The sequence below is a fragment of the Pongo abelii genome, chromosome 19, assembly GCF_028885655.2.
Source record: "Pongo abelii isolate AG06213 chromosome 19, NHGRI_mPonAbe1-v2.0_pri, whole genome shotgun sequence".
In the NCBI taxonomy this organism is placed as follows: Eukaryota; Metazoa; Chordata; class Mammalia; order Primates; family Hominidae; genus Pongo; species Pongo abelii.
The window spans coordinates 3858584-3881729 of record NC_072004.2 but is presented as its reverse complement, the minus strand read 5'-3'; the positions used below and the strand labels follow the sequence as shown (position 1 = coordinate 3881729).

The 23146-nt window shown below is 42.1% G+C and overlaps 1 protein-coding gene across 1 annotated transcript in view; it reads left to right on the top strand.

Annotated features, from left to right (window-relative positions):
- The window catches only part of ZZEF1 (zinc finger ZZ-type and EF-hand domain containing 1), a 137912-nt gene that overhangs the window by 53129 nt on the left and 61637 nt on the right, over positions 1–23146 (top strand). The window contains exons 13-28 of the mRNA XM_024235183.3: positions 844–1059; positions 2182–2282; positions 3067–3236; positions 3859–3992; positions 7145–7215; positions 8163–8277; positions 11585–11744; positions 12641–12762; positions 12871–12993; positions 13857–14023; positions 14108–14189; positions 14935–15136; positions 16517–16665; positions 18347–18587; positions 22066–22145; positions 22782–22875. Of these exons, the coding sequence (XP_024090951.3) occupies positions 844–1059; positions 2182–2282; positions 3067–3236; positions 3859–3992; positions 7145–7215; positions 8163–8277; positions 11585–11744; positions 12641–12762; positions 12871–12993; positions 13857–14023; positions 14108–14189; positions 14935–15136; positions 16517–16665; positions 18347–18587; positions 22066–22145; positions 22782–22875 (2227 nt within the window). The remainder of the gene's footprint in view (positions 1–843; positions 1060–2181; positions 2283–3066; positions 3237–3858; positions 3993–7144; positions 7216–8162; positions 8278–11584; positions 11745–12640; positions 12763–12870; positions 12994–13856; positions 14024–14107; positions 14190–14934; positions 15137–16516; positions 16666–18346; positions 18588–22065; positions 22146–22781; positions 22876–23146) is intronic.

The following is a 23146-nucleotide window of genomic DNA, read 5'->3' as shown; positions in this document are numbered from 1 at the left end:
TAAAAGGAGAAACAGAGGGCTTTTGGCAACCAGGGGAAAAATATTTAACTCGAAAGCTGCTCAGGAAAGGTGGTGTGATGCCAAATGTTGAAGATTAAGTTATCATCTTTAGCCAGGCTACAATGTGTGGAGGAGGGCATCTCAGGCTGAGAACACAGACATCAACTCAAGAGAGATGTGTTTCCATAGAAAGGACCAATCATTATTTGGCTGCTTAATTTTTTTCTAAACCTTGGATGTAAATCTCACGCTTAAATAAGGAATTAGGAACTCTCTTAAGGGCACGTAATAGTAGGTGCTTGGTAAATATTTACGCAGTTGAATAGTGTGTTCTGAAAGGCCCTTAACAAAGAGCTCTCACCATAAGAAGCAAGTAGTTTGCATGAAAGTTGGGTTTGGAAAATGGCCCTAGATTTGAGTAGACAGGACTGTTTTCCTGGGTTTCTAGCTTAGGGGTTGCATATATCATTTGGGTGCTTTGAGGTGGAGGGCGTTGACTGTTTTCGTCATATATCTGATTTCTGTTTCAAAATGACTGCCACAGAGCAAACGTACTTTTCTTCATCCCCTCTATTCCAGTTTTTGCCTCAAAGAGGGAGTAATGATGCAATTTTCCTTACTGTAATCTACCCAAACCTGACTTTATTCAACATTTGTATTGTCTTTTTTTTCTGTGTACTGTAAATACTGGACTTACATTTTGTGTCCCTAGTGCTGAGCATAATGTTTCCTAATAAATTACGAAAATCGTAGGAAGACCTTCCCGGAAAGGCCTTTTTCCCTCTTTCATCAGTATTCAGGGATTCTGAGTTCTTCTATTGAAATCTCTCTTGTCCTGTCCAGTATTTGATGGTGAAGTTCCTCTGCACCCGTCAGGAGTCAGCAGAGCGCTTGGGAGTGCAAGGCTTGAGCATCAGTGGGTACCTCCGGCCTGCAAGAGCAGAAGCAGAACAGAGCGTCACCTGTGCTCACTGCAGAAAGGACACAGAGGAGAGTGTCTGTGGGGCCACGCTGCTCCTCAGGACCCTTCAGTTTATCCAGCAGCTCGCCCATGACCTGGTAGGGCTTCCTCAGTTGTTAGACCACATTCCTTTAGGAAAAGTGAATGACAGTATTCAGAGAAATGAACACCAACTGATAAAACCTGGCCCTGCGGAAGCCAATAGGACAGGCATTGTACTGCTGCAGGGACATGAAAAGCTGAGGAAAGTGAGCTGTTGGGTATTCATGGCATGAGTCAGTGAAGTGGCCTGTGAGTCATTGAGTGGCCTGTGGCCATCATTGTGGCTTCTCCCGGAGTAGACGTACAGACACGTCTTCAAGAGCCCTGGCCGTGGCTGCCATGGGGAAACAAACAGAACCGAGTTCATGGGATTTGCACCTTCTTTAAGTCCTAGAAGAATTATAACTGAGGTCTAGGTGAATTCTCACTATTTACTGAAAATATGAAAATAATGGCAGGATTTCGAATCAAAAATGATTTTTTGATTTCTAACTTTTTTGATACTGACTCTTACAGTCAGTAATATAACACAGTGACACCTCACTCAAAGGAAGATGCTTACAGCCATCACCATAGCCTCGGGAGTTCAGTGGATGGAGCCCTCGCATGTGTAGTGCATAGCAGTGTCCACTCTTGGTCCCCATTCTGCTTCAGGCACATTCAGAGGCTGGTGACTCAGTTCATATAAGGTTTGTTTGGTCTTTGTTATTCAGACTTCCTATCACAGTAGAAAAGAGCAAATAAGAAGGAGAAGCCTGGAAATAACAGGCATGCTTACGGAAGGACTGATACCTTTCAGCCCACACACAGGGAAGGCGTCAGTATATTGTTGTACAGTCCTGGACAGTGATCATCCAGGAAAGACTGGCTTATGTGCTGAGTTAGGAAGTCAGGAGCGTTCATGGATACGTGTGTGTGTGTGTTGTGTGTGTATATATATAGATACACTTACATACATACATACGTACATATAACACACACGTACATTTTAGAAGGTTTCAAACCAAAAATAGTTGTTGGCAAACCTTTTCGTAGTTAAGAGTAAGCATCAGTAATATGAAAGTCTCACTCATGTAGAGTCACCTCATCCCTTTACAATTAGAAGTAAATGAGCCATTACAGTATTTCTCTAAATGCATTTTTCAATTTTATTTATTCTGATCTTTATAACTTTTTAGGTGCAGCAGAAGGAAAGTGGCTTAAAATATAAATCTTTTCTGGACTTCGCGGGTCTTGATTTGCAGATCTTCTGGAATTTTTACAGTAAATTAAAGCAAAAGTAGGTCAGAATTTGTTATAAGGTGATGATCACATAAACTGAAAACACTGAGTTTTACTATTCTAAGTGGATTTTTTTTTGCTAATTTTTTTTTACTTCCTACCAGTGTTTATAGTTCGATTTAAAAGATATGGTTATTATTGAAAATAACACCTCAGATTTCTATAAAATATTTAGGCAGTAGTAAGCAGGTCAAGCATTACAGTACTGTCCTCATTTTACAGATGAAAAAGTAGGATCAGAAATGAACTTCCTGCCTGGGCGCGGTGGCTCACACCTGTAATCCCAGCACTTTGGGAGGCCGAGGCGGGTGGATCACAAGGTCAGGAGTTCGAGACCAGCCTGGCCAATATGGTGAAACCCCGTCTCTACTAAAAATACAAAAATTAGCTGGATGTGGTGGTGGGCACTTGTAATCCCAGCTACTTGGGAGGCTGAGGCGGAAGATTTGCTTGAACCTGGGAGGCTGAGTTGCAGTGAGCTGAGATCGCACCACTGCACTCCAGCCTGGGAGACAGAGTGAGACTCGGTCTCAAAACAACAACTACAACAACAACAACAAAAAAGAAATGAACTTCCTTCCCCACAGTGGGCAGAGTCAGATGGGATCTGTTTCCAGACATTTAGTACAGTGTTCTTTCTGGTCCACCCTTCTTCCTCTCAGTTGGCATTATTTTCATCCAGCCTGATGCCTAGAGGAAAGTCCTTTGTAGACAGCTATATGGCTTTGGAGAGTAAATGCAACTTGCCCTTTTGCTCTCTGATGTTTTTTGTCTTTCTGTAGCCCGAGGGAAGAATGCATCTCTGCCCAAACCCTGCTTCTGCAGCTCCTCCAGAGCTGCTTCTCTGTGCTGCAGGGAGATGTACTGGCTGCTTCTGAGGAGGAAAAGGCTCCAATCCAGAGCCCTAAAGGAGTAGAGGCTGCCAAGGAGCTCTACACACACTTGTGTGATGGTAGGGATTTGGGTTTTCTCTTTAATACAACCCTGTGTAGGTAGCCTGGAGGGCCTCTTGCTATAGAGAAGAGGGCTGTCCTATGATGATGCGAGCCAGAAAGGGATTGCTGCTGTGGGAATCCCCCAGAAAGGGATTGCTGCTGTGGGAAACGAGTGTTTCCTCTGATGCTCTTTTGAGTTAGTGGTTTGAGTTCAGGATTTATTCCTTCCTCAACTGACTTCTCTTCCTCCTGGTTTCAGATCTATAGCTGTGTTATGTTGAGAGTCATTACTGTCGTACTATTGAGCCTTAACTTCAACTAAGTCACTGAGATGAGGCTGATAGATGGAGGGGGAGTGAAACACGTGACCTTCTGAAGTTATATTTAAGGCTTTGCCAAATTGTGTCTCAAAAGGACAGGGAAGTAATGACATAAAAACTGATACATACGGTCTTTGTTTTAGTTAAATGAAAGCAAATAAAAAATAATTTTTTATACTGCCTGGCCTGTACAGAAATACTTCTTCACTCTGGTATTAAGTACAAAATGGAGAGTAGTGAATTTATAGGCTAGTTATAGCAGATGTATAAGCGAATAGATGGAATATATGAAAGCTGATGCCATTGTTCATTTTATCAGTGGTAGACAAGGTGGATGGAGACTCTGTGCCCATGGAGATACTAAAACAAGAAGTCAGGAATACCCTTCTCAATGGGGCTGCCATCTTCTTTCCTAATCGACAGACCCGACGGAATCATCTCTTTACCATGATGGTAATTATTACTAAAAGTCTGGATTCAATGTCTGAAGTCTGTGAGGATGAAATTTGCTAGGCTTTGTTATCTCTGAATATATTGTCTGTTGCAATGTCCCAGATGTGTATTAATATTATATGCAGAGCTTTGTGTGGGACAGATATCTAAGGACATGGCACTCTACTCAGAGTGGGATGACACGTATTCCCAATCTGTGTTTCATGATCTGATGTCTCACAAAGTGACAGTGTAGTCTCCTTCATCTTTGTGACTTGCCTACAACCATCCTTTCTTTTCAACATTTTACCTTTGTATTATAGGCAAATTCAAAACAAATACCAAAGCCAACTAAATAGTATAGTGAATGTCCCTGTCCCCCAAATTTACCTGTCACCTAGCTTCCACAGTCGTAAACTCAATGCTAATCTTGTTTTACCTACAGTGTACATCACCCCCCTTTCCTCCTTTCCCCACTGACCATTATTATTTCAAAGTAACTTCCTGACATTTGATTCATAAATATTTCAGTGTATATCTGCAAAACAAATACCAGCAAGTTTTTTTGTTTGTTTGTTTTTAGATAGGTTCTTGTTCTGTTGCCCAGGCTGGAGTGCAGTGGTGCAATCACAACTCACTGCGTTCTCTGTCTCCCAGGCTCAAGCACTCCTCCCACCTCAGCCTCCCAAGTAGCTGGGACTACCGGTGCATGCCACCACGCCTGGCTAATTTTTGTATTTTTTGTAGAGATGAGTTTTGCCATATTGCCCAGGCTGAACTTGAAGCCCAAGGCTCAAGCGATTGGCCCACCTCAGCCTCCCAAAGTGCTGGGATTACAGGCGTGAGCCACTCGCCAGGCCAGTATCACCAAGTTTTATTCCTTAAATGGTTCTTGTCACTCCCCTAGACCACTTCTTCATGTTCCTCAGACATTAGTATTTGGGGTGAAAAATGCTTTTAGTATCTATAAGCACTGTGTTACCAAATGGAATATTCTATACAAAGATCCAGGTTTTTAATTCTGAAGGAAGTATTTCTATATGAAAATGAGTATGATACATGAAAAAATGTAAAACAAAACAAAAATTTTTCTCTCTAGGCCATATCAGAAACACCTAGGTAGAGGAACTTCACAGGTTCCTGTGTTACAATGATGGTAAAAACAGGGAAGTATAAGTATCCCAAGGGGACAAATTAGAGAAATGTGTACAAGAAAGCAAAATTATAGGCCAATCTTACTTATGAACATAGTTAGAAGAACCCTAATGAAATATTAATTAACCAGTCCAACAACATATAAACAAAATTATGGCCAAGTTGGATTTATGCTGGAAATCCAGTGATGGTTCAGCAGTAGAAAATCTGTAAATGAAATCAGAGAGGAAAAAAAAAAATCACTAAATGCAGAAAAGTTTTTAATAAGATTAAATTCTGATGATTAAAACAACGAAACAGTATGTTTTCATTAGCAAACTCAAGATAGAAGGAAACTCCTTTAATCTGGTAGAGGGCATGTATCCAAAACCTACAATAAGCAATGTATTTGATGGATCACTAGAAGCATTCCTTTCAAAATGTGGAATAAGACAAGGATGCTTAATGTCATTGCTTCTCTTTGATGTTGCATTGGAGGGCCTAGCTAGTGCTGTAGGACAAGGGAAAGAAGTGTTAATAGAAAGAATAAAACAAATATTTATTTGTTTTGATATGATTATAGATTACTTTTTATTGTCTGTGTAGTCAAGCAACTAATAGAATTATTTAAAAGAATTTGACAAAGGAAACTAGATACAGCATTTTAAAAAGGCGTTTCTAATGCAACAACCAATGAGCAGACATAAGAAAAGTGGTCTATGGGATGCACAAAGGCCTATAGAAATAAAGGAGAGAAGCCGGGCGTGGTGGCACACCCCTGTAGTCACAGCTACTCGGGAGGTTGAAGCCGGAGAATCGCTTGAACCCGGGAGGCAGAGGTTGTGGTGAGCGGAGATCACGCCACTGCACTTCACCCTGGGCAACAGAGCGAGATTCCGTCTCAAAAAAAAAAAAAAGGGAGGGAACAAAAGAAACAAAATGTGGTCCCTGATGGCAAAGGGCTGCAGTCTAATTGGGGACACCTGCCACAAGGAAAAACTTATTCCATATGCAAGAGGAGAATCATGTTGAGGCTAAGTGATTGAGGAAGGTTTCAGAGAAGAGGAAGGATATTTGTGTAATTCCAGCTACATATAAAATTTGCATATCAGCTTGAGGAATCACTTCTCACTTTGTGAGTTACATAACCTTTGACAGCATCAGCTGACCTGACCCACTGGACTGTGGGTGGGTCTCTATCCTACTTGTTTGGTGCAAGTATTTACCAGGTAGCTGAGCAAATGATTAATTTCCTAGCATGTGTCCTACACAGAAAATACAAACAGGACATAGGACTTTTTGAATGCCATTGGTGTCTTCTCATGCTGAGAAGTTAAATAGCAATGCCAGCCTTTTATATAGTGCTAAGCGATTGTCTTTCCATCAGGTGCCTCCTCAATATCTTCGGATACCATACCCTTAAGAGCTGTGATTGCTCTTGGGATGGCATGTCCAATGGCAAAAAGTATATATCAGCTGGATGCAGTGGCTCACGCCTGTAATCCCAGCACTTTGGGAGGCAGAGGTTGTGGATCACCTGAGGTCAGGAGTTCAAGAGCAGCCTGGCCAACATGGTGAAACCCCATCTCTACTAAAAATACAAAAATTAGCCAGGCGTGGGAGTGGGCTCCTGTAATCCTAGATGCTTGGGAGGCTGAGGCAGGAGAATTGCTTGAACGCGGAAGGCAGAAGTTGTAGTGAGCTGAGATCACGCCATTGCACTCCAGCCCGGGCAACAAAAGCGAAATTCTGTCTCAAAAAAAAGTATATCTCTTTTTGAGGTCATTTCCCTAAGCAGGAAACTTGAACCTCCTGTTGACTTTGGCAGTGAACCAAGTGCACCTACCACCTTGTGTTTAGATGGTTGGTTCTGCTCCATCTTAGCACTTGAGCAGGTTTTAGTGGGATGCTGTGAGGTAGTCTGCTGGCCTGGCATCCTCATACTTGGGAACAGTGGGATGGTGATGTTTCATTGCTGCTCTAGGTCTCTGGGATGTCATGGACTAGATTTTCTGAATATACAATTTCTGGTTTTCTAGAAGAACGTCACCGAGCAGGAGCACAAGCAGTCCCTGCAACTCACTTTCCGTTCACTGTGCACGTATTTTAGGTAAGTTGATCATTCTTTTTAATTGTCGGATAACTCAAATCTTTGCAGAGTTGTTTTCTTGAGCTTGCCCTTCCTTTCATGTGCCTTCGAAGTAGTACTTCCTTCCACTCAGTTAGAAAGCCGAGTTTCTGTGGGTGACCCAAATAGTGGTAAAATAATAATCTTGTTGACAGCCCAATCCAGTTCCCATCCATTTTAAGACAATTTCAAATTGAGCCCATTGAGGGTCTTTTTGAACACTTTAGTTTCCAAGTGATGTTTAACAACAAAAACTGAAGCCAAAGGAATGTAGGGTCCTGTATTCGTGTCACGGTAAAACCAGCTACGGAAGCCCAGAATGATAGTTTGTAGAAGGAAGTGTGCTGGGAGGGGAGGGCTTCGAGATTTTTGCCTGTTTCAACTACCAGAGAAGCTAAATGGGCCTGTAGGCTTCATTACTAGAGGTATTGACTCTTGAAGGAGGAAGGGAACTAATATCCTTAGTGACTGCCTGCAAGTCAGACTATACCTGGAATGGATGCCAGACTTAGAGGGCTGTCTGTTTAAAATGTGCTCAGAATCAAGTAGCAAGGATGCTGAAGGGGCCTGGGGCTGTCCTGTGAAAACATTCGAAGACACAAGGAACGTTTAGCCAGGACTTTCAAGCTAGCAGTCATGAGATGAGGTGTATTTCATATTGGTGGCCAAGGTGATTTATTCATCAGCCTTCTACCTCAGGGTCTCTTCCAGGACTGGAGGATTTGTGAGTCTGTGCTAATGGAAGCACATGGTGGACAGACAGCGGCACAGCCCCAGCTGGGTCCACGGCCTGCATTCCTGACCCAAACTCCTCCCGTCCCATGGAACTGACACTGAAAGCTTTCTGCGCTCTGTTTTGGAATCTTTTAAGATAGTATAAAAATCTTTCTCCTAAAGCCAGGTGCCATGACTAATTTGTATCCTTTCAGTGACAAGGATCCAGGCGGTCTTCTGCTTTTACCTGAGAAGAATGACCTGGCCAAGATGAACATCAGTGAAGTCCTGGCGGTCATGGACACTCTCCTCTCTGTTGCTGCTCGAGAGGTATCCAGTGGCTGCCTCCCTGTTTTCTTTGTCTCATGCTTGTGGGGTCACGTGATGTGGCAGTCTCTTGTGCCCCCCTTTGCCTCTTTGCCGTATGAATGTACTTTGTTGTGGTTTTTTCTGTTGTTGTTGTTGTTGTTGTTTTCAGATAGGGTCTTGCTCTGTCACCCGGGCTGGGGTGCAGTGGCACAATCACAGCTCACTGCAGCTTCCCCATCCCAGGCCCAAGCAGTCCTCCCACCTCAGTCTCCCAAGTGGTTGGGACCACAGGCACACGCCACCATGCCCAGCTAATTTTTAAATTATTTGTAGAGATGGAGTCTCTCTGTGTTGCCCAGGCTGGTCTTGAACTCCTGGAATCAAGAAATCCTCCCACTTTGGCCTCCCAAAGTGCTGGGATTATAGGTGTGAGCCACTGTGCCTGGCATGAATGTACTTTGTTACTTGACCCTTACAAATGATCACAAAGGTTTCCCAGCCAGCCCTTGCAAACGAGTGAGGGCGTGTTATGGTTCTTGGTAGTCAGCAAACAATAAAAACGCAGAAGTGCTCGATAATACTTCCTGTGGAAAAAGAGGAATGGATTTGTATCAAGTCCCCTTGTAGTGGTTGTCAGTGAGCCCAACACACAGTTATGTGTTAGTGGTGTGAATTTTCAGGAGAACTACTTGGACTTTAAAAAAGAAATTCAGGGCCGGTCACAGTGCCTCATGCCTGTAATCCCAGCACTTTGGGAGGCCAAGGCAGGCGGATCACCTGAGGTCAGGAGTTCAAGACCAGCCTGACTAACATGGAGAAATACAAAAATACAAAATTAGCTGAGCTAATTTAATTTTTAATTAAAAATTAGTTCCCTTTCTACTAAAAATATAAAATTAGCTGGGCGCGGTGGCACATGCCTGTAATCCCAGCTACTCGGGAGGCTGAGGCAGGAGAGTCGCTTGAACCCAGGAGGCAGAGGGTTGTAGTGAGCCGAGATCACGCCATAGCACTCCAGCCTGGGCAACAAGAGCGAAACTCTTTGTCTCAAAAAAAAAAAAAAAAAAAAAATTCAGATTTCTTAGCAATTTCATGGACTAATCAAATCTGAAAGTATATTATCTTTTTTTCTGTGTTAATGATTTTTTTAATTTGCCTTTTTTTTTAATATAAGGGATTTTCTTTCTTAAAACGTAGTTTATGCTCCAAGTGGATCAGTCACTTGGGATATTTGACAGAAGAAAGATTTCTAGATCCCACCCTAAGCTACTGATTCAAGATCTGTAGGGATAGGGCATAAGAACCTGCATTTTTTCTAAGCACCCTGAGAGATTCTAAAGTGATAACACCCCTGTACTAGGCGACCAAGAACTACCTCTTTGGGTTAAATGTGGGAACCAGAGAGTTGGAGGAGATTTTGTGGTAGACTGGTCCGAACCACATCTTTGAGGTATCTAATGATGTGGACTTCAAGGTAACTTTTCTTTTGTGGCTGATAACTTACCTTGTATCTTTTGACTGAACTTAGTGTCTTTAAATCTCTTACATTTTTGCGGGTGCCTTACTGTTTTGAGTTGCTGCTAGAGCCATGATTTCACTCATTCCCAGCTGCCTGGCATGATACGCCATCAGCAGGTGGCTCCCCCAGTTCACTGATGGGGACCTCAGAGCACCTGTAAGGTGCCTAGGTTATCATTTGCCAAGGTTGCTCTTAGGCTGACCACTGTTTAGATCTAGTATTAATTTAGATCTAGGGTAACGTTGACTTTATAAGCCTCAACTTTGTTTTTAATAAAAAAACTGCTCTATTTTTTGCTGTCACATTAATTTTCTCTTACTTTCTGCTTTCTGGCTTATTTCCAGACTCTTCTGCCCATCTCTGAGTCTTCCTTAAAACACTCACTTCAGTCTACGGCTCATCAGTATGTGTTCTCGGCCCCAGTTAGCCGTGGCTCATTCGAATCTCCGTCCTTATTTCTGCATTTCCCATACCTTCCCTTTCTTCTGGAGCTCATCTACATTCTACCTGTTTCTCAGATCCCTGAAGCCTGAACTGAGTTCTCCCCCTCACCAGTCTTTCTTCTGTTGTTACATCATCAGTGCCACTGGGCAGAAAACTTCAGCGTTCTCACCTGGTTCTCATAGGCATCGATTCTGCCCCGCATGTGAGGAGTGGGTAGGTGCTAGAGCCAGGACTGAAACTGGGGCTGTTTGACTCACAGCCTTGTCCTCTTTCCAGTAGGTAAGCTAGGCCAGATTTATTTTAAGATGTACGTGGAGAAATGAGATAGCATTTTGCCCAAGAGAATTTTGCATAATTGTATATACCATTTGGAGATCAGATGTGTGTCTTTTTCTTCTCTTTCACTTTACCTGTGGTACAAAAGAAGTTGCAGATATCATTAAACCTCCTTGCTAGAGATGCAGCTATTAATGTGTTTCCCTGAATTATCTTTCAGTAAAAGACATTTATGGTTATGCTAAAGAGTTAGGGTTCAATCAGGAAAAAAAAATTAAAGGTGATCAGAAATGTACCTGGTCTGAAAGTTTTCTCATGAATCTGTCAAATTCAACAAATATCCACTGAATGCCTGCTGTGTGCTAGGCCCTGTGCTAGGAACAGGGGATACAGTGATTTTAGAAGAGCACAGTCTCGAGGAGCAAGTATGTAATCAGGTAGTTGCACAGTGCAGCAAGTGTCTCTTTTAAGGACTAGACATTCCCAGTGTCTTTGAGCCCATTTCCCTGCACCCACACGCCTTTTCATGGCTCACTCTCTTCCTGCCTTGCCAGACGTAGCCATCGTCCTGAAGCTTGTGTTCACCGTTTCCTTGTTCTTCTTTCTACCTACTCCTGCACAGCACATCTGTATTGCCTGGGTTTCACCTGTCATGGAATCATATAGTGTACAGTCTTCCGTATCTGGAGGTCAGATAACCCTTCAAAGAAACTTTGGAGAACAAAGGTGATGGCCAGAGAGGCATGAATAATTATTTTTTTAAGGTGGGAGAGGTTTGATGAAAGGCTTGAGGGAAGGAGCCAGAGAAAGGAGATATACCCAGTGGGGTCAGGTTCCTGAGGTGGCAGAAGGAGATGTCATGTGGAATAAAAAACCTTTGTAAAGATTTCGAAAAGCTGGAGGGAAAGAGGGGAGTTTTCGTAATACTATCTTTCTTGGTGACTGCTGGGTTGAAAGCTGTTTCATGACTGTTTTCCATGGCTATAGTTTGTTTCTGCTGGTGACAGCTGCTGCTTTAGAGGATGCCCTTGGCTATGCTCTGTGAATGGCCTTGTCACGAACACTTTCTGTTTGTCTCCTCCCTTGTAGTGCGAGCTGTTAATGCTCAGTGGGGCCCCAGGGGAGGTTGGCTCTGTGCTCTTCTCCCTGTTCTGGTCCGTCCAAGGCAGCCTGCTATCCTGGTGCTACCTGCAGCTGAAGAGCACGGACTCTGGAGCCAAAGATCTTGCCATGGACCTTATTGAAAAATGTGAGTTTCAATATAAAATCTATGAAAACAGATGGCGTTTGGGTTTTGACTCTGAGTGTTCTCTTCTTTAGTAACTCATGCAATGAGCGTGCATATGGCTTTCTTCATTACGATTCAGATTCTTGGACTGGTTTGGTCTAATTAAAATAGAATTCAACAGCATGTCTTTTTGTCTAGAGTTTCCTGTCTGAGCGTGGTGGTATGCCTAAGTATTTTTATTGTAGAATTAGATCATTTCACAGCCTAAATATTGCTTTTGCAATCATATAGCACTCTTACGTGATGTCTCACTCTTCAGGAGAGTCTATCCCTGTTTTAATCAAGTCATCTAAAAATGAAAGTCTTGAATTTTAAAAATCTAAGATGTATGAGCATTGTGACCGTTGCTGATTACTGAGAATAATTAGATTCATGTTCTGTAAACTCACAGAAAATTATGTGAAACCCAACGGGTGCTGACAAATTATATGTGGAAAATTTAGTGCCATCAAACTTGGTCCCAGCAGCTGTGACGAAAACACATTACATTGGGTCCTGCCACCTAGAGCTTGGCCTGTTAGATTGGTACACCTAATGCACGGGCTCATTGTAAACAGAAGGAAAAGGAGAGGCTGACAGCTGGGTTAGTCAGGCATGTAATTTCACTTCTACAAGTGCTCCTCCACTTCATCAAAAGACAAAAAAAAAATCCCTTTAAAAGTAGAGTCTTTTACTGAAATTCGCACTGCTCCTTCCTCCAAGAGGAATGCATTAGGACGGCACTTGATGGCCTTGTGGTCTTCACTGTGGAATCCCCTCTGCAGCTTCTGGAGTCTCTTTATTCTTGTCCGTGGTGATAACTAAGCATGTGACATTTCTACTGTATAACATATTAATGATTTTCTTTGTTTTGGTAGATGTGGGACAGTTTCTGGCAAGCATGAGAGTGATTTTGGAATCCCTTTTGTCACAATATAGTGGAAAAACCATAGTAGAAAGATTATGTAATTCAGTGTTTTCAATGGCAGCTCGTCAACTGGTAAGAAAAACTAGCAGCTATTTGTAAAGAACCGGAAGGGGGTTGGGGATCTGCATCCCCAGGCCCAGCCTAAGGTGGACGCTGAGTGCTTCATCCATCTTCCGTTAGGTTATCTTCCTGCTGGACTTCTGCGCTTTAGACATCCCACACTGCGCGCTCTTGAGAGAGTTCAGCGTCCTCACGGAACTCCTGAAGAAGCTCTGTAGTGGCCCCGAAGGAGGACTGAGGAAGGTAACTGGAGTCGGCACTTGAGCCGCCCCGTGTTCTCTCTCAGGAGTGATGGGACACACTTAGTGAAGTGGATCACGGACTGCAGATAGGCACAGCTGAGCAGCCTCTAGAAGGCTCCCTTGATTTTATCAGTGGGCTTGCCAACAAGGGTAAATGTCAGTCCAAGTTGATGTGGCCTGGTCAGCATTAGAAAGGAGACAGAAAAAGCTGTAGAGATGAATCTCATCATTTTATAGTTTATGAAGTTATATAAAAACCGTGTAAGTGAATGACAAAATTGAAGTCTAGAAGAGAAAATGTATGTTGAAAGGCAAATTAGAAGGTTTTGTCTTTAGAAGAAATTTCTCCCTTACTTAATTTTACATACGTAACGTTTAATCACTGTCTTGTGTGAGCTTCGTAACAACTCTGTGGCAGTAGAAAAGGCATTTATATTTAATAGGAAAAAACCAAAGACCCCCCACCTGGCTCAAAAAAAAAGGTAAAAAGGTAGGAGAAGAAGGGAGAGTAGATCCAGATTTGCCAGTGTCCCAAGTAGGAATGTGAGGTCTTTAAACTCCTCATTCAGTACTTTTTCCACTGGGAATTCACACTGGTAATGATTTGTAAGTAGTTCTGTCATAGTGAAAAGGTACAAGCTGGTCACAGAGTTTTTGTGTGTAATAAAAGCACGTCTCCTCGGCTGCATGGTGGATGTGTGTTGATCTGTCTGTGAAGATGGGAATGTCAGGTATGTCTTCGAGCCCGCCTGCTGGTTTGTGCAGGGCTGTCAAGCCCATCTGCCTGGAGCAACAGTCTGCTGCATGTGGCTAGGTGTCGAGTGATAGAACCTTTTTTTTCCCCCGGCTCATTTGTTATCATAGCTGGATGTTGAGACCTGGCAGCAGGAACAGCCTGTGGTGTTACATACGTGGACTAAGGAATCTGCCCACAACTATGAAAATAATTGCCATGAGGTATCTGTCTTTGTTAGCCCAGGGGCAACCTATTTTGAAGTGGAATTCGATGACAGATGTGAAACTGAAAAAAGGTAAGACCTCTATGTTCTTTCACCCCCAAGCGGTAATAGGTCAACAATGAGAGAAGGAAGCTAATAGAGGTTATGCCTTCACAGGTATGATTATCTGGAATTTACCGATGCTAGAGGTCGGAAAACACGCTATGACACAAAAGTTGGCACTGATAAATGGCCCAAGGTGAGTGATAGTCCCAGAAAGAGGTACCTACTTCTTCTGCACCAATGCTTTTCCTTTTGTCAGCCTTCAGGGGGCAGTAGAGGTAAGGTCTTTGAAGGGAGGCATTTATGTTACACTTTTGTGAAGGGAAGGATTTATATCAGAGTTTGACCAGCTATAGTCTGTCACCTGTTTTGTAAACAAATTTTTTTGGAACACAGCCATGCCTGTTTATTGTTTATAGCTGCTTTGGCACTGCAGTGGCAGAGTTGAGTAGTTGCAGCAGACAGCATTGTCTAGAGTAAATGAAGAGCTTTCATCCTTAGCAAGAAGGGCTGGTGGGTCTAGGAGGATGGCCCGGACCATGTGATGGAAGCCAAGAGTCTGCCTCACAGTTAGAGCTGCTTGAGCTCTTGGGCTGGAGGTTTAGTGCTGCCTCAGACTGTTGACCTTCTCTCCATGGTCAGTGGTCTTGGCAGGAGCAGAGGCATGGAAATGTGACCACTGGCTGAGTAGGTAGTGGACAGATGGTCACCCCAAGTGTGGAAAGCTGAGCAGCAGTATTCTGCCAACTCTCTTTCGTCATGGAGTGTGGCTGTGAATGGTCTGTTTCCGTCACCCCTTTGTACATTTCTCCGTTAGTCATTTTGGACATGTGGAAATAGAGATCAATTTTAAACTGAGATGTTTCTCGTCATGAAAAGCATGCTGATTTCTGAAGCACTCCTCTAATCTGTCTGACCACATGATTTCTGTTTGTCTCTAGAAAGTGACCTTCAAGGCCGGTCCTCGGTTGCAGTTCCTCTTTCACTCTGACAGCAGTCACAACGAATGGGGCTACAAATTCACTGTCACTGCCTATGGCCTGCCCGATGTTGCTGTGTCTTGGGGGCTGGATTTACAACTCCTTGTCTCCCGGCTGATGGGACGCCTGGCTTCCCAGTGCATGGCACTCAAGTCTGTGCATCGTAAGTCCACATCCCTGTTCCTTCCCTTCTTACAACCACGGTGAAGTGCAAGATGCGTGCTTGCCCTCTTGTAGGTCGTCTCCACGTAATGGCAGGGGGTTAATAATATTCCCTTTCAGTTTCCTTTAAACCGAAAGAATAAAGTGTCCACTCAACACCATTGTCATGAAGCTTTTTGCCTTAGACTTTGGAACATAGCATGAAGGATGCCATGGGTTCTCTGTCTATGGAGGATAACAGCTGTTTTTTGGCAACATTGTCATTTTTTTGCAAGTAGGTGTAGGTATAGTCCAACCGAAAGGCAGGAGTATAGAATAAGTTGATTGCGTATCCTTTAAATATGTGAATATTTATGTAAATATATGTAGATATGTGACTATGGATTTTGTTTAAAAGTGATTCATTCAGGGCTGAGCAAGGTGGCTCATGCTGGTAATCCCAGCACTTTAGAAGGCCAAGGTGGGAGGATTTCTTGATCCCAGGAGTTCGAAACCAGCCTGGGCAGCATAGGGAGAGCCCTATCTTTACCAAAAAAATGTAAAAATTAGCCAGGTGTGGTGGCACATGCCTTTTGTCTCAGCTACTTGGGAGGCTGAGGCAGGAGGATCACTTGAGCCCAGGAGTTAGAGGCTGCAGTGAGCTGTGATCATACTGCTGCACTCCAGTCTGGGTAACAGAGAGAGACTCTGTCTCTTAAAAGGAAAAAGATGTGTTCAATTTAATTATTTATTTAATTCTTCCAGGGAACAAGAATTGCAGAATAAAACTTTCTACTGTATTTTATTTCTTTATCATTTCTTGAGTTTTTCCAATTTTAGAAGTAAAATATAGAAAAATTACATAGTGGAAAAAAACAAAGGAAAATAGAATCATCCTTAATCCTAACACTCAGAAGTAACTAATTTTTTTACTATTTCTCCAAGAAAGAAAGAAATAACTATTAGCATTTTTATTTCCACCTATTCTTTTCTCTATACCTATTTTAAACACATCTATGCTGGATATTTATTATTTGCTACAGAATTAAGTTTACAAATTGTGAATGTTTTTCCATAATTAAATGTTCCTGAATGGCCTCATGTTATATGCCAGAAATGCTTCATATCCTGTTTTCAGCTTACTATAAACAGATTAGTCATTTCAAAGGTACCTTGTAACTGAAGTTGTTTCACAGAACAGCAGTATTTCAGGACTTGCTGGTTTAGCTTAATCTGTGATGTGTGTTTACAAAGTATCACAATTACATTCTGGTATGTGCGTAAATTTTCTCTAACTTTTAATAGTATCCATGTTTTTTTTTAACCTTTTCTTTCTCATTTCAAAGATTCTCAATATATTAAGGCAAAAATAGAACTCTCCTATGTTTTCTTCTCTTTCTAGAGTTAGGAAGTAACATGGTAGTACCTCAGGCAAAAATGGCATTAGTCCTAAGCTCCCCGCTGTGGAAACCTGTCTTCAGGCATCAGGTTTGTCCGGAGTTGGAATTAGAAGCAAGCTGGCCCACTCACCCACACCGGACTAATAAGGAGGTATTTACTCTTCTATTCTCTTTCTATTTAGACTGGAAACTGCCTACAAGTATTTATTACTTTACGTTATAAACACTTGTGTTTCTATCTTACTACCCGTATTAAGCAGTTAGCTCCTTGAGGGCAGAAACTATACCTTGTTAATTTGTTAGCGCCACTGTGTCCCACAGGGGCCAGTGCGCAACAGTGTTCAGAAATACTGAATGCCTGACTTGGGTGAAATGTAGGAGGTGCTCAGTAAATCTCTGTTGATGGAGTTATCAGGCAAACAATTGAGTGTACTTCTAGTGCCTGCTGAGTCAAGCTTTAGAGGAATGATTTGTGCTATACCTTTTGTTCTCCTTAGAATTACAGCACATGATTTAGGTGTATAAGATTTTAAAAACTAAAAAGTTTGCCCTGTCTTTATTTTTCACCTCTCCTTCCCTCTATTTCTGTATTCTACTTTTCTTCCTTCCCCTCCCTGCCCTGCCCCACGTTATTCAGTAGTTAATTGCCAAATCCAGTGGCTCTTCCTCAGCTTCTGTTCTCCTTGCCTCTGTTAAATTTGGCTCCTTCAGACCCTCTCTTCTTTGGATCCATGCTAGTCCACTGTCTTCTCTTACATCTGACTGCCCACCTGCCTCCTTCATTGACTTTTCATATTCCTCCTTCCCTAAAGGGTAGGCTTTATTCAGGCTTTCTTCCCTTCCCCACAGCCCACCAAGACTTCATCCTCTCCACTTTCTTCTCCTGTCACATTGCGGCCCTAATTCCTAATATCAGTCTCCAGGTCTGGTTTTCTCCCCGCTCCAAGTACCTGTTTCCATCTTCCTATGAGGCATTTCCATTTAAATGTCCTGACTCCCCTTAACTCAGAAGTGTAAAACCAAAGACTGGTCACTTCTGTGATGGTCACTGTTTCCCCAGGCCTGAAGCCACTGCTCCCTAGCATCCCCTGTCCTCACCTGTCTCCCCATTCCTGTCCAGTCAGCTTGCAGGTCCTGTGGATTCTTCCTCATGATGTTCATCTCTGTCCTTTCCTCTGTCTGCATCTTTATCTGGGCCCTCATTCGCACCTGCCTTATGACATTGGTACCTACCAAGTTTTTTTTATAATCACTGCATTATCTTGTCATTCCACTGCCAAGCACCATTAATGGCTCCCCATTGCCCACAGGGTGAAGTCTAACTCCTCAATGTGACAGTCAAGGCTCTCTGCAGTCTCCTTTCACCTTACCTATCTGACTCTAGTTCCCATCACTCCCCAGCTGAGACTTCAGGCCAGGTCAGTCTCCCCACTGACTCGTAACCTCTGCTAATGGTTATGTTCCTCAGAGCCAAATCTGCCAATCCTTCAGGGTCCAGGCCAAAGCCCATATCCTCCAGGAGGCTTTTCTTAATTACTTTAACCTGCCAGGATCTCTCTCCTTTGAATTCTCAGCACTGGGTATCCCTTCTAGGCATTTGGCACTTGATAATCTTTTGCTTTACGGGAATGCTAGTTCTAATGCTTTTAATGTTTTATTTATGTTTATCTTTTTTTAACTCATATCTCTGTCTGGTCTTCCTAAAATAGATTTAAACTTCTGGAAAGTGTTCACTGTGTTTTATACTTCTGCTTTGGCCTGATAGTTTGCTCAATAAATTTTATTTTTTGAATGAATGTGTTAAATATGATGGGTTTATTTTTTGTTTCCAGGTTAAGAACATTCCTGACGACCCCTGCCGCCATTTTCTTCTTGATTTTGCCCAGTCAGAGCCTGCTCAGAACTTCTGTGGGCCATATTCAGAACTTTTCAAAGGATTCATACAGGCATGTAGAAAACAGGCCCCAAAGACAGATATAGTTGCTGGTTCCACTATTGATCAAGCTGTGAACGCCACCTTTGCTGCTCTGGTGTATCGCACTCCAGATTTATATGAGAAGCTGCAAAAATATGGTAACTTTATTACAGGGAATATTTTTCATCTGAAGGCTAATTGCTAAGTTTTAAGAAAGCCTATCTTAAGTGAACGTTTAAAATATTTTAAAATATGAACACATTTCTATAACTGTAAACATCATCTTGTTAGTTCTACTTTGCCTATTAAAAGATTCATGGCCACTTTATGGTTAGCAGATTGTAATGTGTGGCACCTAACCTAGAGTTGCAAAATTAGCAGGTAAATTATCTTTATCCAGAATTCTCATGGAAATCTGCTGAGAAATTTAATGGAAAGAAACCTTAACTTGGGTCCTGGTCCCAGTGCAAAATCTCAAAAGTTGTGCAGCTTCAGGTTAATCAGACGACCTTTCTGCACCTCAGTTTCTTTATCTGTAAAATTGGTTTAAGGGTGATTTGCTCTAACATTCTAAGAAATTCCAATTAAAACCACAAATGTTTAAGTTCTTGAATATAGTAATAACCAAGGAGGAAGCTGTAGGTAGTAACTATTACCTTTAGCTAGCTTGCAGCGTCTTCGTAGCATCACCCCGCTAGGCTTCCTTTGCTGATAACCTCCTCCTCACCATCTCTTTTCCTCATGTCTCTAGGGATGCCATCTCTGTGTTTACCCTGCTTCCCTGCCACCTAGCAGGACCCACACGGAGGGAGAGTCTCTCTCTACCTTCATACTAATTCAGGGGAAAACTGTTTCAAACCCTACCTAGAGATAAGGCATGGGTTTTCTAATCACCTGGCAGGGTATGTGTTCTCTACGCAGTGCAGGTGAAAGAAGCAAAAACAGAGCTTCCTTCCATTAGAGTGGGTAATTGACTGTTGCTCATTTTGTTTTGTTTTATTTTATTTTACTTTTTGAGACGGAGTCTCACTCTGTCACCCAGGCTGGAGTGCAGTGGCACGATCTTGACTCACCACAACCTCTACCTCCTGGGTTCAAGCGATTCTCCTTCCTCAGCCTCCCGAGTAGCTGGGATTACAGGCGCCCATCAACACGCCTGGCTAATGTTTGTATTTTTAGTAGAGACGGGGTTTCGCCCTGTTGGCCAGGCTGGTCTCGAACTCCTGACCTCAGGTGATCCGCCCACCTCGGCCTCCCAAAGTGCTGGGATTACAGACGTGAGTACTGCACCCAGCCTCATTTTGTTACTATTGACATTTTTATTCCTACCACCTTTATTGCTCAGTTCTTTGGATCTCACATTGCAGAATTTATTTTCTGATTGTTAAAACATCTTGATTACATCCCCAAATCTTAATATCTCCTTTAAAAAGCTGCTCAAATAAACAAAACTGCATTGAGACATGAGTGATTTATGGAAACATGTCATATGGAAGAGTTTTTCTCTGCTGAGGAATCGAGGGGGTGATGTAACCTGTATGATTTTGGCAGGGGGAAAGTCAATATGTATTTTTGTAATCAAATTATAGTAAGAAAGCTGGATAATCTTTTTACTTGAAGGAATTTTCAGTAGAGGGATAAAAGCCTGTGGGTTAAAAGCTGAGAAATGGAAGGCTTCCTGCTGTGGGAAAATTCAGGCTGTGTTCAGATACCACATGCCTGTTTGCAGAAGAGAACATACAGTCAACTGTGGAAACTCTACAACTGTGGGAACTTGGAATGTCTTGCTGTGTGCAGGTTGTTTCTAGAATGCCTGCCATTGTTGATTTGAAGGAGGCCAGGCTTGTCTTAGTTCTTTCTGTCTCTGCCTTTATGATATAGATATTGATATAGATATTATATGTCTAAGGATTATTTCTGAGTTAAGACCGAACTACTTTGAGAATGGTCTTTGTCTAGCAAATTTGCTCATCTTTGTCTAAAAATTAGTCACTCTTTGGGGTTAGAAAGGGTGGGGAGGAGTTTTTCAACTTGAATATAAGCTGCTTGAGGGCAGGAACTTTGTTTTTTTCAGCATAGTATTCCCAGTGTCTGGTATAGCCCTGGCATATTCCAGGGCTTCAGGAAATACTTACTGCATTGTAACATAGATGCAAAAGAGAGCTTCACGCTGTTCTAGTATATTATCTTTTGGGTTTTAGCTGAAGAGAAGGGGCAAGCCTCATAGATCTTTCTTAAAAATTTTTTTTTTTAGGCTGGGTGCAGTGGCTTACGCCTGTAATCCCAGCACTTTGGGAGGCCAAGGCAGGCGGATCACCAGAGGTCAGGAGTTTGAGACCAGCCTGGCCAATATGATGAAACCCCGTCACTACTAAAAATACAAAAATTTGCCAGGCATGGTGGCAGGTGCCTGTAATTCCAGCTACTCGGGAGGCTGAGACAGGAGAATTGCTTGGATTGCTTGAACCCGGGAGGCAGAGGTTGCAGTGACCCAAATTCGCGCCATTGCACTCTAGTCTGGGAAATGAGCAAAATTCTGTCTCAAAAAAAAAAAAAAGAAATTGTTATTTTTCTAATTATAAACAAAACCTGTTTATGTAGAAACCTAAGTATAGAAAAGCTTAAAATAATTATCAACTACAGTCTCACCACTTAGAACCTTTATGAACGTTTTTCTATTTACCTGGACTTTTATGTAGGTATATTCATATGTATGTATATTTGTATATATATACATGGATCCATACACTTTTTTTTTTTATTTTTAGAGACAGAGTCTTGCTCTGTTGCCTAGGCTAGAGTGCAAGGGCACAGTTGTAACTCACGGTAACCTTGAATTCCTTGTCTCAAGTGATCTTCCTACCTCAGCCTCCCTAGTAGCTAGGACTACAGGTGCATGCCGGCGTGCCTGGACAATTTTTTATTTTTTGTAGAGACAGAGTCTTGCTATGTTGCCTGGGTTGGTCTCAAACTCCTGGCCTCAAGCAATCTACCTTTGGTCTCCCAAAGCAGTGGGATTGGAGTTTGAGGCTGCAGTGAGCTATGATGGTGCCACTGCACTCCAGCCTGGGTGATAGAGTAAGACCCTATCTCTTAAAAAAATTTAAACAATAAGAATAATAAAAATAAAAAGTGCTGGGATTATAAGCATGAGCTGCTGCGCTTGGCTTCCATGTTTTAAATATATAAACTCTCTTTAAATAAGATCATTTTGTTTATACTGTTTCATAACCTGCTTTTTTACTTAATATACCGTGAACTTTCTTCCCTATCAATAATTACTTTTTTACTCACTGTTAATATTTTAAAATTTTTACTTTTAGTATTTTTTATATCTTTTAATATTTTACTCACTTTTAAAATTATTTCCATTTTAGAAATTATTAGTTTGAAAAAAGTTAGTTTGAAATAACACAGGAACCCACACAGGTATTTGTGGCTTAATTGAATATTTTTTCCCTGAGTCTCTCTTACCATCCCCAATGTGTGATTGTCAGGAGGATTTTTTCTGTACTTCAGCAGATTTAGATTTTTTGTGCTTAATGTTGCAGTAGTGAGTTGTGTCTTTTGTGCTTAATGTTGCAGTAGTGAATTGAGTTACCTAAATGTAATCTCCATCTCTGCTTCTTTCCCCAGTCAACAGTGGAGGCAAAATAGCCCTGAGTGAAGAGTTTGCCCAGGTTTATTCCTTGGCAGATGGGATTCGAATATGGATGGTAAGATTTTCCTTTGCATGTGATTTTGCTATATTTTAGGTTTTCTACCGTGATATCATGGAATTAAGATGAATTGTTCTCAAGAATATAGCTTTAGGATTTTTGTTAAGCTAAAGTTTAGTGACATGAATAGATATAAAATAATTTAGAACCCTTGAAATTATAGTCTGGACAGTTGAAAATAGAGGAAACAGAATTTAGTTGAGCCCTCTTTACATCCCTTCATGGAACTCCATAGAGTTGGAGGAACAGCATCGCTTTAGACACTGGGTAACCATGGTCAGTTTTAGGTCTCAGCATCACATAGAGATGTCCCCTTATTCAGAGTAGAATAGGATGAAATTTTGGTTCAATCTGCAGCAGACTGGGTTTATGACCCTAGTAAGACTCTTCATTTCTCTAGATCTCAGCTTCTTCTTTATCAGTACTAGATAGGCTTTAGAAAAAGCCCCCTGCAGCACCAGTGTTCTAGAAATTTTTAAGTAATAAGGTTGTGGGTATTACAAACCCCTCTAAATGATACAGCTGTAAAGTACTCTGTGGTCTCAGTGCTGTGTGCTTTTGAAGTAGTTTGCTGTGGCTGTCCTTGCTTCCCTGCCTGGACAGCATAATGATGTGGCTCAAATTCTCCCCTAGTTAGAGATGAAGCAGAAGTCCCTGATGAGCCTGGGGAATGAAGCAGAAGAAAAACATAGTTCAGAAGCTACTGAGGCGAACCCTGAGAGCCTGGGTGAGTGTGCTAACACCAGCTGTTGTCCCTGAGCCTTCTGTTTTCGTTTTAGAGCCTGGAAAACTAATTACTCACCTTCTAGATTATCTTAATTGAGGCTGTGTTGACCTAGGGAAAGTAATACAGGTGCTAAATAATAGTATCCAAGGATGTATCATAAATAGAGAAAATCCCAAAGAGGAGTAATGTTTTATTGACCTGCTCCAAATGGAACATGTTTCTAATCACTTCTCTTAGAAGGCATCAGGTGCTTTTTGAGCTACATCTTTTT